Source organism: Manis pentadactyla, chromosome 9 (assembly GCF_030020395.1).
Source record: "Manis pentadactyla isolate mManPen7 chromosome 9, mManPen7.hap1, whole genome shotgun sequence".
NCBI lineage: Eukaryota > Metazoa > Chordata > Mammalia > Pholidota > Manidae > Manis > Manis pentadactyla.
Window position 1 is genome coordinate 109,485,727 of NC_080027.1, and position 15,205 is coordinate 109,500,931.

Consider the following 15,205-nt stretch of genomic DNA (forward strand, 5'->3'; position numbering starts at 1 on the left):
CAGAAAGATGTTACAGAACTACTGACTCTATTCTCTATGTTGTACTTTCATCCCTGTGACTAGCTTATATCGTGACTGAGATTTCGTGCATCTTTATCCCGTTCACCTGTATCATCCACCCACCCCAGCTCCTCTCCCATGGTGATCACCAGTCACTTCTCAGTGTCTGTGAGTCCACTGCTGTTTTGTTCATTTTGTTTTGTTTTGTTTTCAGATTCCACCTGTAAGTGAAATTATATGGTGTTTGTCACTCTCTTCCTGGCTTATTTCACCGAGCATAATACCTGCTAGGTCCACCCTGTTGTCACAAATGTCAGGATTTCTTTCTCTTTTATGGCTGAATAATATTGTTTGTCATAACTTTAGAAATCCAGAGTTGGTTCAGGTCTTTATGCTTAAAGCTTATGCTTTAATTCTTAAACGAATTTTCTAAAACGTTTAAGATAATGCTAATTTGGTTGGAGGGCTAGCCCCTAAGATGGGTAATAGTATGCCAGTATTTGGGCCTCAGAATCGAGCTCTATTTTTGGACGGGAAAACTCATTAGGATTTTTCATAGCCTGGATAAAATGTACTAACACTGTCCTCCTTCCTTTGTTATGATTCTGTGCTCACCAAGCAGCCTCCAATGACTAATTTGGTCTTGCAGATGCACTGATAGCAAGAACGAGGTATGCTGGCTACAGATTTTGTGTACATTACTCCAGGCCCCAGAAGGGACAACGCCGTGTGTAAATTCATAAACTGGCATTCCAGCTTTTCAGTCTCTGGAAACTTTGTGTTTTGTGACTTCTGCCTGAGAGTGGGGGTGTTAATTTCAAGAGAACCAACCACACTGAGTTTCTGAAACTGCCCAGCTGGGGCCGGATGCCCAGTGGAGGTAACTCTGCCGGGCCGTGGCTACTTTGAGGGGCCTGTTTTAGGCAGCAGCCAGCCCCCATCTTGGCCATTTATGAAGAATTATTTAACTGCAACAACTCCAATGGATCCCAGTCTTCCAAAGAGTTATTTAATTGATATTTTCTGTTCAGAACATCCTATTCGATGCCTTGCTAAGGTTGTTTCACAGGCTGGGTTGGGTACTTACAAGGTCTGATGACAATGTCAGATAGAGAACCGACAGAAAGGGCGCCCCACCAGGCAGTCCTAGGGAGCTGTGAGACAGGGGGTGCCTGGCTTATAGTTCAGTTAAGGGTGGATTAAAAAAAATCCCAGAGCCCATGGTATTCTTATGTTGTTTACCAATTGTGCGGAAATTTCATTTTACCTACATTTAGGAGAAACAGTAAATGAGCTTATACCTGTACTGTCCAGCTATTACCACAATAGCACTGAGTCATAAGCTACCCCCCAAATCAGAGGCTTAAAACAATAATCATTTCTTCTCAAGGAGTAGCAGGTGACTAGGGCAGCTTTGCTCCAGGTTGCAGTGGCCAGGCTAGCTCTGCGTCCCATGTCCCTCCCGTTGCTCCTGGGCCCAGTGAGCCAGGCAGGCCATGTTCTCTTCACCGTGGTGGCAGAGGGGCAGAGGGGCAGAGGGGCAGCCCTTATGTGCAAGCACATTTCAGGCTCTTGCTTATGGCATGCCTGCTGGCATTCATTGGCCAAAGCAAGCCACACAGCTGAGCCTATGTCAAGTCCCAGAAGATTCCCTGCCTTCTTGGGGGAGGGGCCGCCAAGCTACACAGTAACGGCTGTGGGTGGGTGGGGGAGGGGCGCAAAGGACCAAGGACATTAAGGCAATCTGCCCCATGTCCAGTTTGGAATTCTTGGAAACATAATGTTATTTATGCCCCTGGGAAGGGATTTTCTGCAGATCAGGACCTTTTAAAGACAATGTGGTAACAGTTCGGTGGTTTCTCATAAAGTTGAACATAGAATTACTCTATGATTCAGTAATTTGTCTCCTAGGTGTGTATATATCCACAAGAACTGAAAGCAGGAACTCAAATACTTGTACAGCAATATGTGTAGCAGTGTTACAGTAGCCAAAAAGGTGGAAACACCCCAAATGGCCATGCACAGATGAATGGCTAAACAAAACGTGGCACATGCATATAATGGAATTATTAGTCTTAAAAAGGCAGGACATTGTGACACATGCCACAAATGGATGAATCTGGAGGCCATTGTGCTAAGTGAAATGAGCCAGTCACAAAGGACAAACAGCGTGGGACTCCACTTAGCTGAAACACCTAGAGTAGTGAAATATACAGGCACAGAAAGTAGAATAGAGATGACAAGGAGCTAGTGGTGGGGGGCACTGGGGAGTCATTGAAGGGGACAGAGTTTCAAATGGGGAAGATGACAATGTTCTGGAGAGGGATGGTGGTGATGGTTGCATGACAATGTGAGTGTGCTTAATGATGTTGATTCTAGACTTAAAAACGATCAGAAGGCTGTTACGTTGGGTATGTTTTACCACAATAGAAAGGAGAGAGAGTGTGGCTGCTAGGCTTGGTCATCAGATCTTCAGAGAGACCTGGGGGCGCTGCGGGCCCAGAATGATGAGCAGCCCGACCACTGGCCCTGATGTGAAGGCCCTGGTGTCTCAAAGATGGGGAGAAGGAAAGCACAAGTCTGGAATATTTGGATTCAATATCCTTCTGGAATTTTATTTGCAGAATTAAATAATGTGTCCCATCTAGAAGCTTGCTCGCTTTGTGGAAAGTAATTCAATATCACCTACAAAAAGCCATGAGAAATAGAAGGATCCAGGACCACAGGAAGTACAGATTAGGGAAATTTGGGGCTGGTGAGAGTGTGGGTCTCTTTTGCCACTTTTTGTTAAATCAGTAACATGACAGAGCCAACCGACACAAGGGGAACGGTGCTTGATTCAGCGAAGCAGTGATGAGGCCCTGAAGCTGAAAGGGGTGCTTTACAAGACTGGCCGAGCTTTCCTGGGGGAGGTGCAAGGTAAAGGTTTGAGGGAAAGATGCTTAACCCTCCTATTATGATGATTGGGCTATTCATATTTTCTCTGGGAAGAAAAACTAGTGGATGCCGCAGGAACTCTCAGTTTCTAACAGACAAGGAGCTAGATTCACCTGTCAAAATATTTGTGCTTTCCTATTTTTCTTTCCCAAAAAGGCCCTTTGAAAATATGTCAATGCCACTGATATCAGAGCATGGTGAGAGAAGCCAGGTGTTTGTCTTGTACGTTAATGATTGGGGAGGCCTTCCTTGCACAAGTTTCATGCTTTATTGTTTCCTCTTTATTTCCTTTGGCTCCTGGCCCCCACCTCAATGCACTTGGAAAGCCGTAGATTCTAAATCACCATCTTTGCATATAACATTTTAAGAGTGTCTACCTTGGAGGACAGGATTGGCACACGCAAGGGGTGCACCATTTGATTAGCTGTACCTGCTGTCAGACAGGCTCTAGGGAAATGCATCCTCTGGGCCTGGGAAGAGAACATCTTGAACTCTTCCTCAGATGACTTATTTGTTCTTTGTTCAAGGATCCTGGGACTTGATCACTTGGATACTTCTGTGTTCTCCGAGTGGACAAACTGCCATTTTTGGTATTACCTGGAAAAGTGGAAGTAAATGTTGCTTCTTTGGCCTTAGGCTTTTCCTTAGGCAACTATGGCAAATGGAAGTCTGGGTAGTACCAGAGTCACAGAACTATAGGTCTGGGTTTCTTACCCTGATTCCCAAGGGCCACAGAAGCTGAGGAGATTGTAGAGCAGAACCAGCAGCAGCCAAGTCAAAGGTCCCAAGGTGGACAAGTGATTGGGTGGTGGAAAGTGAGGGCACGTTTGTTGAGTAACCGGTCAGCATCCAGAAGGCCAGGCAGAGGCTGCTGGGAGCTCTGCCTGCTGTTTCCAGGATGCTGTAGCCCCCTTCCAATCCCATTCACTGGAAATGAATTCCTGCCTGTGCTATTCTGGCCCCATTAGGTCAAATCTCCGGGTCCTTTGATTCTAAACATTCCACAGGGTCAGAGTGGAGAGTAAGTCAGGTCAGCGGTCCTTGGAGTGAAGAGACCTGGGGGGTAACTTCCTTCAAAGATCTGTTGGGGATGATGTGTGCACAGTGATAGAGAGAGAAAACCTGAGAAGCCTCCGCTGGCTGTGGGGCAGGCTGAGCACATCTGTGGGGAATCGGTCACAGACTGGCGATTTTGGAAAATTATGGATATTCCTGGCTTATTGATCTTCTTTAAAGTAATCAATATGTGTAAGACTTAAGGGTTAGAATTTGCAGTCTTCCCTGAAAGGTATAGCAAAGTGGTTCTCAGACTTCCGTGTAATTTTGGAGCTAAGAGGGTGTCTGGGAAGCTACCTTACCTATTTCCTTGTCTTTGGGTGGGACCAACCAATATACCTTATTCAATTCCAGCTTTTTAAAAAACTTCAATTAAAAAAAGTTGCCTGGATGTTTCTATAAGAATATTTATTGAGTGTTTTATATATTCCAGGTGCTATCCTATGTACTTAACAAGCATTATCCCCTTCAATCCTGAGAATCACCCTAGGAGAAAGGTATTATTATTAATTATCCATAATCAGAGGCAACCAAGGCAGAGAGAAGTTAAACAAGTTGCCCGAGCTCACGTATGGGTTGAGTGGGCAGTGAACCCAGGGAGTCTGACTGCAGAGCGCATCCTCAGCACCACCACTTAGGGGCTGTGCCCACCGTCCCATGCCAGTGGGCTTCCCACAGTGTGCCCTCAGGCTATCTTAGTCTGTTTGGCTGCCACAGCAGAGCACCACAAACTGAGTGGCTTACCAACAGAAATTAATTTTTTTGCACTTCTGGTGGCTAGAAATGCGAGATCAGGTGTTGGCAGGATTGATTTTTCTGAGGATTCCTTGGCTTGCAGATGGCTGTGTCTTCACATGGTCTTCCCTCTGTGTGTCTGTGTTCTAGACTCTTTTTATAAGGACACCGGTCATACTAGATTAGGGCCCACCCCAATGACCTTATTTAACCTTACTGACCTCTTTAAAAACCCTATGTCCAAATACAGTCACATTCTAAGGTAATGGGGGTTATGACTTCAGTATGTGAATTTTCGGAGGGAACACAATGTGCCATATAACACAGGGCAAAGGACATGAAGCCCATGATTAAATTGCCTTTTGTCTTCTCTTCTATGTGGGGTAGTAGTCCTACCTCAGTTTGCCTTCTGAGTCTTCTTTCCCATTGGTTTAATTCTCCATACTGTTCTTTTCTCCATGAGTGTGTCTATTTCATGCTGTAATTTGTAAGTAGTTGGATCAAAACATGCAAGTATACTATGTTTATGTGCATCTAATTTTCTTCTTTCCTCCTCCTGATTCATAGATATTGCCCATTCTGGGTTGGAGGAGAAAATTGAGAGAGGAGATAAGGGAGTATAAGAGCATATGGACATTTGGAAGATAATTCTGATCTTTATCTTAATTTACCATTCAGGTTACCACCTTAGCACTTGAGCCCAGTCCTTTTTAATGCTCAACTCAACATGTTGAATTACCAGGCCCAAAGCTTTCTCCTACATGTGGAAAACCACTTGGGACCTGTAGAAACCAAGAATCACAGACACACAAGATGCTGAGGAAGTGAGGAACCTTGCCTGAGACCTCCAGGCTGGCTAACGGCTGAGCTGAGACAGGAATCTAGGCTCCCATTTATCACCTGATGCACTGAGTTCCCCTGTTCCTGTCCACGCCCTGAGTCTTATCATATTGTTCCATTGATTAAATGAAATGGTTTCTTCCCTTTACTCCTTTAGATCATCAAACTCTGAAGCAAAGATTCTGGCAATTCTTCCCAATAGGCTCCAAATTCTGTTTGTCTTGTTAGACTCATCAGAGGAAATGAGTCTTTAGCATGTGAATATGTTGAAGTATTTTGTTTGACAAGCCAGTTTGGGACATTATCCTGAGAAATTACTTTGCCCCAAATTGGTATAAACCAACCATGTAGAGAGGCCTTCTGGAAAGGGGAGGGAACACTGGTGTTGGAGCCCTGGCCCCATTCCTGTGGTTTATCCTGGCCTTGGTCCTTAGATTTTACTCTCTTAGAGCTTTGTATGAATTACTAAATACGGTTTTTCTCATCAATTTTGGCGTGGTTGTCTTTCTTGCCTAGGGGAGAAAGGGTGGGTCTATGTGACCTTGGTTGCCCCTAGACCCTCATTAGTCAGACTCTTCCAGGGCAACATGTATGTTCAAGTCAAAATTTTCAACACCCTCTTCCCAAAGCAAAGCCAGAGCCCTAGGAAGTTTCACTTCTATGACAATGTACTTGACTAAAATCTGTAACTAAACCTGATGGCAAGGAAATGCAGACAGAGCAATGCAGTGAGCATGCAGGAGTGAGCAAGCGGCATCTGTTGAATGGTGAACCCCAAGAGTTCAGTTACCCCAGTTCCCTTCACAGAAGGTAACCATGGAAACCTCATAAGCCAAAGCATCGTCGGTCCTCAAGCAAAACACATGCACAAGCACACATACGTGCACAATCATGCCCTGGGATGGCAGCGTGTATGTGTGCATGTGCCTATGTTTCAATTACTGTGTATGTGGGGTGCGTTTGTGTAACACTTTGACAGTTTGTATGTGTGTGTATCAAATTAGCATGGGTGTCTGCTACCACATGCTTTCCGGGTCTGCTTTCAGGGGTGGTGAATGAGCGTAGGTTTGTCTTAATGTTTGGGTGCTACGTTTGGAGCTGGGCAGGGGACGTGCTTTTTCAATTTAGTAGAGGGTGATGTGGAGGCCTGGCCTGGGCATACAGGAGGGTTTTAAACTTATTCTTTCTCATATCAGGTTGCTATTGCATAAAAGCATACATGGGTTGGATTTTTCACCAGCTGGGAGGTATTATTCCCTGGGGATAGGAGAACTCAGCATGGATCATATTGAACTTTTCAAACAATCTAGCGTAGATGCAAATTCAGGCTTGAGGGTGTCATTTTTTTCAAAGCAGTGTCTTTTTTTCAGGGTATGTGCTGGTCTTTTCTTTTTTCTCTTCTAACTGTTGCTTTAAACCTTTCCCTTTTCTGAAGCTTGGGCTAGCCTGTCTACGGCATGAGAAATACAGGGATGTGAAATACAACTCACAGAAGTCTGCTAATGAAATGTGTCATTCAGTATGTGCATATAAAGAAGATTGTGTGTCATTTGGCAGATCTTTGAGGTAAGGCAGCTCCATCTGGATTAAGGATTATTTGGGGGAACAAAGCTATATGAAGACTAGGGCTTCAAACATGCATGCCTGGGGTTCGAAGTTGTGAATGGGGACTGTGCACCATGCAAAGCCTGGCCCTGTGCTTGAGGCTGCCTCGACTTAATGGGAGCTCTGTGAACATGAGTATGAGGGACTGTGTGTCTGTGTTTGTTAGCTCTGCTCTCTCCCTTCATGTAATGTATGAATGAAAGAGAATTCATTAGGGAGTATTGGGAAGAAATCCTTGTCTTTTGAATTCTTGCCTTTCATTCACATTTACAGTTATGGTTTCTCAAATGGATAGGTCTTGTTTGTCCACCAAGAGGTGTATCAAAAGGATATTTTCTTTTCTCATTTTAAAGCAGTTGCCTCCTGGATGGTAGAAATCCGTACTGGCATCACCCAGCAGGGGCCTGAAACACTGTCCATGTCCTCCCTGACTCCTTGACTGTTGACCATCCCAACCTCCATCTGCTTTCCTCATGGCCCTGCTCCCTGAAGAGAGGAATGAGGCTGAACATTGCAAGAGATTTATGTCAGGCAGTCGCCTGAAGCTCTCCCATCCTGGGGGGAACTCACCTTACTGCATGGGTAGAGTTAACTTTTGAGTTTGGCCAAATGATGCCAAAGCAATCCCAGGGTGGGCTGAAGGGAAGTCCCCACTTGGCATTGTTCACCCCCCCATTCCTGCTGGGGCCCAACCTCAGTCCCTCCAGGAGCTGTTGCCGTTCTGGATTGTCCCAACCAGAAGGCCTGAAGGGGACCTTGGCTCACTGCTTCATCAAAAACAGTTTGGGGAGGAGATCTCCTTCACCTAAGCCATGGTAGTACAGGTGGGGCTGGGGCTCCAATGGCCCTGCTCTGGCTTCCCATCCTTCCCGGGCCCCTTCTGGGGTGTGTCTTGAGTCTTTAAAAGCAGCAACCCTGTGGGTTGAGGTTATTTAACCATTTCCTTGAGCCAAGGCTTGTTAAGTGCCTCCCAAATGGCAGCCACTGGGGATGCAGCAATGAAGGAGGCACTAATTTTGCCCTCAGCGTGCTCACCTGTGTACTGGTACCAACAACACAATGAGATAAGGGGTTAATTCGGAGCATTATGGGAGCTGATGAGGGGGCAGGGGGGCTTCTTAGAGGAACTGATACCTGACCTGCCACCTGAAGGATGGGGGCAACTAGGGGAAAGGGAGTTGATGGACATTTTCCAGCAATGGAATGTTTTTTAAATGGAATGTATTTAAAAACGGACTGCTTCTCAGGTGAAACCTCATAGCAAATGGTATTCAGGAGAAAGAAAAAAATGAGAGCATAGGGGAGAGGGGAAGAGGAAGAGAGAAAGAAGGGCAGTGCAGAAAGAAAGTGGAGAGACAGCGGGATAGAGATGAAAGGCTGAAGGGAGGAGAGAGGAGAGGGACAGAGTGAGGTTCATGGGATCCTGGATTGTTAGAGCTGGAAGGGACAACAGTCAGCGTTTGCAAGTCCCTCACTTAACAGATAAGGAAACTGAGGGAAAGAAAGGCATTTGCCAGAGTCTCAAAGGTGTTCAGTTGGAATGCTGAGTCAGGAACCTCGATCTTCTGGCCTCTGATAGGTTTGAGAAAGGAAGAAATAGAGCGGGATAAGGTGGGGAGAGAGAGAGAGAGGTCACAGATGGAGAGAAGAGAGCGAGGGAGAGGCATGGTCAGCTGAGATTCACTGGTGTCAAGTCACACTGTCGGGCTTACCTGAGTGAAAGCAGGGAAAGTGTACATGAAATCTGAGCTGGGTGTCTTTCTTTTTCTGTCTCCTTTACCTTCCTGTTTCTCTTCCTCTCTTTCCCCTTCCAGCCACATCCTGCCTACAACTAGATGTCAGGGAACTGGTTGCCATGGCTACTAAATGGCATTCAAGCAGGCTGAATTATTAAACCAGGGTCTTTCTTTGAAGTCAGCGCCCCAGTACAAAGTCCCGTTAGGGGGCGCAGTATGGGGCACAGGATTGTGCCAGGGCAGTGCAAGAGGCTCCCTTGCTGGTCTGGCTCAAGACAAGAGAGTCTTTCTTGAGCACACTGAGCCCTCTTCTTAGGCTGGGTACAGTGGAGGCCTGGGAGTCGGGGGAGTGCATCTGCCAGGGTGAAGAGCTGGAGGGAGACAGCTCCTGGGGGCCCAACTGAATCACTGACTCTCTGACTGCTTCCTCCCCCTTCTCTGCCTAGAGCAAAAGGTGCTGGACAACAGCCACAAGTCATTCAAATGGGGAAAGACCCAAAGCCAGTACTGTTGTTATGTCTGAAAGGACACCATATTGTTCTAATTCATTGTCATGTGTAGCCAGAGAGTCAAGAAGTAAAACGGCATGTGTGTCTTGGGCATCTGGGATTGTAACATCTCTGCAGATAGGTTAAGGGACTCTGTCACAGAGGACCCCCACTGGTGGGCATGGCCCTCTCCCAATCGCATGAAAGGGCATCAAGGAGAGCCTTCTTTGCAGGCACAACTGTTGTTTGTTTTAGTGATGGAGGGGAGTGAGTGTGGCTGCTCTTCTCTTAAGGAGATTCCAAGCCAGGGAAACCATCAGCCTTCTGGTATCCTTACTCTGTAAACTTTTTCATTATAAACAGAAACCCAAACACTGTAGTGTGACTGCTTCTGCTTAGGGGCGCTGAAGGAAGAGGGGCCTCCATGGCTGGCAACGGTACTGTGCCTGTGTGTCAGGGTGGGTGGGGCCTGAGGAGTCCCTTTTGAGGTCAGTGGAGTCAGTCTCTTTCCCTCTTTAATAGATTCAACAGAATCTTCAGTGGGAAAATCTCTCCCTCTTCTTCCCCACTTTGTGTTTCTTCTCCCTTGAGAGGAGGGGTGCTGAGTCCCCAAGCCCTAGGATTCTGACCTCGCTTTGTGCAGGGCCCAAAATCTCCTCCATAAGAGAGACTCCCATTGCATTCTGAGGCTTGAGCTGGGAAAAATAAATTCTTAATAAGGGAAACACAATCTGTACAACTCTAAAAAATCTGTCAGTGTCTGAAAAACTGATTCATAGCTGCGGTTGTTTTCCTGATGCCCGACTGGAGCAATTTTTAATGTCAGGGCTCAAGGTCTGGCTTTCTAGGTCTAACTCATAGAGACCCAACTCATTTCTTTTCAGGGTTGGTGATAACTGTCGGGATTTACCTGGTCTCAGGGTGGAAGTCCTCATCTTCACAGAGTGACCCTCCCCTCCAGACCCTCTGGGGGTGAAGTGGGAGCCCTCCAAGGAGGCTGTACAGCCCTCGGTCCTCGCTCCCTTTCCCGCCTCTGACTAAGGGGACCTGGAGAGGGGCCGGAGGCCTTGGGCTAGTTAGATCTCTTCAATGAACATGTCATGAATTGTGCAGGCCCCTGGCAGGTGGGGTGTACACAGTGCAATGCTGACGAAATAGAGTCACTGCTCTTAGCCACACAAAGCTCACAGAGGTCATTCAACTCTGGCAACCCCCAAACTAAGCCTTCAGAGGACTTGCCCCATCTGTGCCAAGGCCAAACCTGAGAAACAAAGGTGGTGGGGAGTGTGCTCTTCCCGCCCCCTCGGCTTTGCCCTTTCTCTTCTTGTCCCTTCCTGTCCCACAGCCTCCTGCTCTCTCCGGGCCCTTCTGTGCTCTGATTCTGAACTTCAGGTGGAAGGTGGGAAGCTGCTTATAGCCAGCTGACAAAGCCCCTCAGGGGACCTGCATGGGCTGAGGATACGGGTGGTGGAGACCCAAGGCCTCCACCAGCAAGAGCTTCCGGAGGCATTTCTGCTATTCTGGAGGAAAGGTATGCAAGGAGCCAGAGAAGTGGGTGTAGAGGGAGCCTTCTGAGGGACCCAGGTCTAGAAGGCCTTTGAAATGCCAGTTTGACTGTTTTTAGGGCTTTTTATTTTTATTTTTTGTGCTCCTTACTGCTTCCAGAGAAACAGGGTCTTCTTTAGAGCCTTCACCTGGCCCCTTGCGACCCTCAGAGAGCCTTCAGGTTCCTCCACTGACAGCCAAGATCCTCCCCGCCACGTCCGGGGCCTGTCCGTGGACAGCACGGGGCTCAGGACTGGTTCCCCTCCACCCCCCACTCGCTCCATTGGTTCCTTTAGCCCCCGGTCCGGGTCTGTTTCTCTTTAAATGCGATGGTGCTCTTCCATCCCGGCCCCCTGCCCAGGCAGGCCCGCCCTGCATCCCCCGGAGGAGCCGGGGACTGGACCGGCAGGACCTTGGGAGGGGCCGCTCCTGCCCACCAACGGGAAGGGGTTCTGCGTGGAAATGGTCCAAGGAAGTTGGAGGTCACTGAACTTTTCCACGGAGCTGGACCTAAGTTTCTCGCCCCCAGGCTGTTCACTCCGGAGTCGCAGGCCCCCAGCCGCCGCCGCCCCGCCCCTGCCCGGGGCGCCCGCCCGCACCCCACGCCCTCCCCGCGCCCTCCGCGCTCGTCGGCGCCGCGTGCCGCCCCTGCCTGGGCAGCGATTTCGCCCTCGGTCTGGATGCAGCTCCACCTTCCCCGCTCCTTTGTTGTTCACCCGTCTGTCCCCTGGGGGGGCATGTGTGCGAGTTCTCTTTCTGATTGTCAGAAATTTCTTTTCCGCTGTGTGGGCAGAAGACAGATTAAAAAAAAAAACTGTCTCCCTTCCCTTTTATTTATTTTCCGTTTCTCTCCCGTACCTCCTCCTGCCTCCCCACCCTTCTTTCTTTCGGCTGCTCCTTCCTCCTCCAATTTCACCACCGTTCCTCCCCGCTCCCTCTGATCCCTTCCCCCCACCCTCCTGCTCTTTTAAAATAATGCAGCGACGTCTCGGCGATACTAGCACACCCTCCCCTTTCAGCTGAGCGCGGGACTCTGCGTCAACTCAAGGTAAGCCCGGGTTCTCGCCGCGGAGGAAACGGTGTGCCTGCGGGCTGCGCTGCCCGCCCTGGCGGCAGGGGCCGCGGCTCGTCCGGTGCTGCTACCTGTTGGGGGCCCCGCGGACCGCGGAGATCCCAGTTGGCCCTCACCTTCTTGGAACCGTCCTCTAAGCCGGGGGTGCCTCCTCTCCACGCGCTGCCCTCTCCTTTGCAACTTCCGTGGCAGTTTCCCGGGCGTGGGAAAGCCCCTGGCCGTTCGGCGTTTCGGGGTGAGCGTGGTGTGCCCCTTGCAGGGGCGCCTGGGGCTCGCATGCCCTTGGTGGTTGCGCGTTTGCTCGCCCGCAGCGACGGAGGCTCGGGCCACCCAGCCGAGCAGCCGGGCTCAGACTCGGAGCAGGTGCCGGCAGCAGGGTCTCAGCGAGCCTCGGGCCCTGCCGCCGCCCTTTCACCAGCGCAGGCACTGGGAAGTTTTGCGGGGAACCACCCGAGGGGAGGGCTCGCTGAGCAGGGACTGAGCTTGCAGAGAAGTTTCTGAGAAGGAGGCTGCGTGTGCCCTTGGAGGTGTCCTGGGACTGGTAGGCTGGGTGTGTCTACAGGGAGCTGCGTGTTGGGCTGGTGGGTGAGTGGCCCCGGTCCTGGGAGAGGACTGGGAATTGGGGCTGAGGGGAGGGAGCGAAGCGCGAAGAAGACGACGAGCTACTTAGAGTGACTAGGTTTTTGACAGGATTTGGGTCTCCCGGCATGAGGATGGTGGGTGTCCTGGTGCAGTGATGGAACACCCAGTCCTCTGCACCTCATTGCTTTATGCCCTCGCCTGGAGACAGTGATGGGAGACACTACCCGCCCTCTCATCCGCCCTGAGATGGAGGCTTACACTTCACCCTGCAGACAGTTTGGCCACTAGCCCGTGGGGGGGATCCTCCCCAGTTGCCGGGTCTGGGACTGTAGCCACTCAGAGCGTGTGGTTCAGGTTGAGTGGGTGGTGGGTGACTGACATCTGGGGGTTTGTAGTGATTAATCCCCCCTTCCCTTTGGAGGCCATGGGTGTTGGAACATTGCTTCTTCTTCCAGGGAGCCTGGAGCTGCGCTAAGACACTGAGACATCGTGGTTAGAGGAAGGCTGGAGGAGCAAGGATGGCTTGTCCCGCAAAAGTGTTTTCATGAAAGGAAAGGACTTTTCTGGTGCTTAAATCTTCACTGATATAAGAGCCAGAGCAAAGGGACTTTCTTTGCTGGGGTTGGGAGCAAGGGCAGAAACTAGGGGAAAACTTGCGGTTGACAGTTCCAAGAGGAATTACTAATGGAAAATATAGAACTTCCTCTCCTGCAAATGTGTGGGTCTTGAAGGATTGTGCAGCCATCTCTAGAGCCTAGAAGATGACCTCTTGTTGTTTGATTCCATTTTACTGTTTTCTGATGTGCTTGGTCTCTGGCCACCTAAGATGTTTTTACCATTTTGTAGTATTGGGTAATTATGGAATTTATCATCTAAGCACAGACACTTTTAAGAGTGGACAGAGACATTAGTAATAATTACACATGGACAACAGAGACTGTCCAGACAGATAGGGACAAATGATTGCCCCCAGAGTGAATATACGGGCAGAGGTAGGGACAGTTCACGAGGCAACATACGCTGTTTTCATGTCATTTGGATCTTGCATCTTCCTTCCTGGCATGGTTCTTTCTGACTCAGATCACATGTGGACTTTATTTCAGTTCCCTCTGAGAATCCAGCTCTGAATACAAATCTCTTTCCTTTGATGAACTCTTCTTTCCCCAACTCCATCAGTCCTTCCAAAAATCCCATCCCCAGAATGGAACTGCATGCTCCGACTGCAGGGATTACACATAGAGGGTGATGCACATGGAGCTGTGTCTCTACCTCTGTTTGCTTCTTTGCGGTATTTGTGAGCCTTGGGCTCCCTGGAGGCCATCTGTCTGCCAGGAATGTGAGTGTTGTGTTGATGGCAGCATGATTTACGGTGACCCTTGCAGTCCTATGGCTGAGAGATTGGATCACTGCTGTCCTACCTCCTCAGCTCTCCTGAAGCTGGGGGTGGGCTATATGTGTTTTGGTTTCAAACTGAGAAACTCATGTTTAGGAAGCATCCTACTGCTGGGAAATGCCTGGCTTTACTTCCTTGTTTGTATGAGGGAGCAGTGAGGATTCTTAGGGGATACGTCTGTCAGTCACACCTCCATCTCCCTGGAGGCCCATGGGTCCGCAACACAGCCAGGTTCCTGCAGGACTTCAAAAAGTTCAGCTCCCATTTATTGAGGGCTTATTATTTTCCAGATACTATACCCAGCAGACTTGATCACAGTTAATCCTTATCCACCCTAGTAAGTAGGTATCTCCATTTTATGGGCAAGGAAACTGAAGCTCAGAAAAGTTAAGGAAACCTGCTCAAGTTTACGCAGCTAGTAGAGCTGAGATTCAAACCCAAGGTGAGCGGACTCTGTCTCTGTCCATGCAGTGGTGACTCTGTGCTAAAGTTGATGTGGTCAGTGTTTGGCTCACAGCATTTAGTCCCACCTGTTTGGGGTCCTGGCAGTAATGGATGATTCCTGAGTGGAGTGGATTAGACAGTCCACTTGTCCATCCTGCCTGGTTCTTAACTCATGTTGCTCCTGTGCTTCCTGTCAGCATTGTCCTTTCTTGGTGTCCATGAAGTTTGTGTCCCCCGCTCCCTGCCCTGCTGTCTGGACCATCTTTGGTGGGGTCTCTGTCCTGGATCCCACTTGAACGTACTCATGATAGTGAGGGGACGTAGGACTGTCACCTGTAAGGCAGGGCATGTGTTACCATCTGACTTTTAGGGTCTGTCTACTTTAGTTATTGAGGTCTGCGTCTCTCAGGGTCACAGCTGAATGAGTCTAATCTTAAAGACTGACCATGGCCTAGACTTGGAGAGAGCCTCCCCACCCCTTGGTTTGCCCAGAAATAATTCTGTAGATTATCCAGGAAGCTTGAACATACCCAGCTGACAGTGTCTTGACAGTCTCTCAGATCCTTCCTCTATCATGTAGGCAAAAATAGAGCCTTAAGTAGATAATTCTAGACATTGTTTCCACCTATTTATTGTTCCTATTTACCCTGTAGCAGTGTAATCAGCCAGACCAAGAACATGCCTGTAAGGAAAGGGGGTATTATCAGGCGGGGCGTGGGTAGCTGAAAGCGCTTAGGCTCAGCACCATTAAATAGCCATGTGACCTTGTACC

At 49.0% G+C, this 15,205-nt stretch overlaps 2 protein-coding genes across 10 annotated transcripts in view; one reads left to right on the forward strand and one right to left on the reverse strand.

Moving 5' to 3' along the window:
- Positions 1–11,027: 11,027 nt before the first annotated feature.
- LOC130685046 (uncharacterized) lies at positions 11,028–14,201 on the reverse strand. The gene is made up of 3 exons (XM_057508227.1): positions 14,180–14,201; positions 12,131–12,361; positions 11,028–11,723 (listed from the first exon to the last, which is right to left on the reverse strand). Exons 1-3 carry the CDS (start codon positions 14,199–14,201, stop codon positions 11,263–11,265), a joined length of 714 nt encoding a protein of 237 aa, XP_057364210.1. The 3' UTR covers positions 11,028–11,262.
- The window catches only part of CACNA1E (calcium voltage-gated channel subunit alpha1 E), a 454,989-nt gene continuing 451,506 nt past the window's right edge, over positions 11,723–15,205 (forward strand). For all 9 annotated transcript variants that reach the window (XM_057507926.1, XM_057507931.1, XM_057507925.1 and 6 more), the window contains exon 1: positions 11,723–11,990. The gene's annotated coding sequence lies outside the window, so the exon portion shown is untranslated. The remainder of the gene's footprint in view (positions 11,991–15,205) is intronic.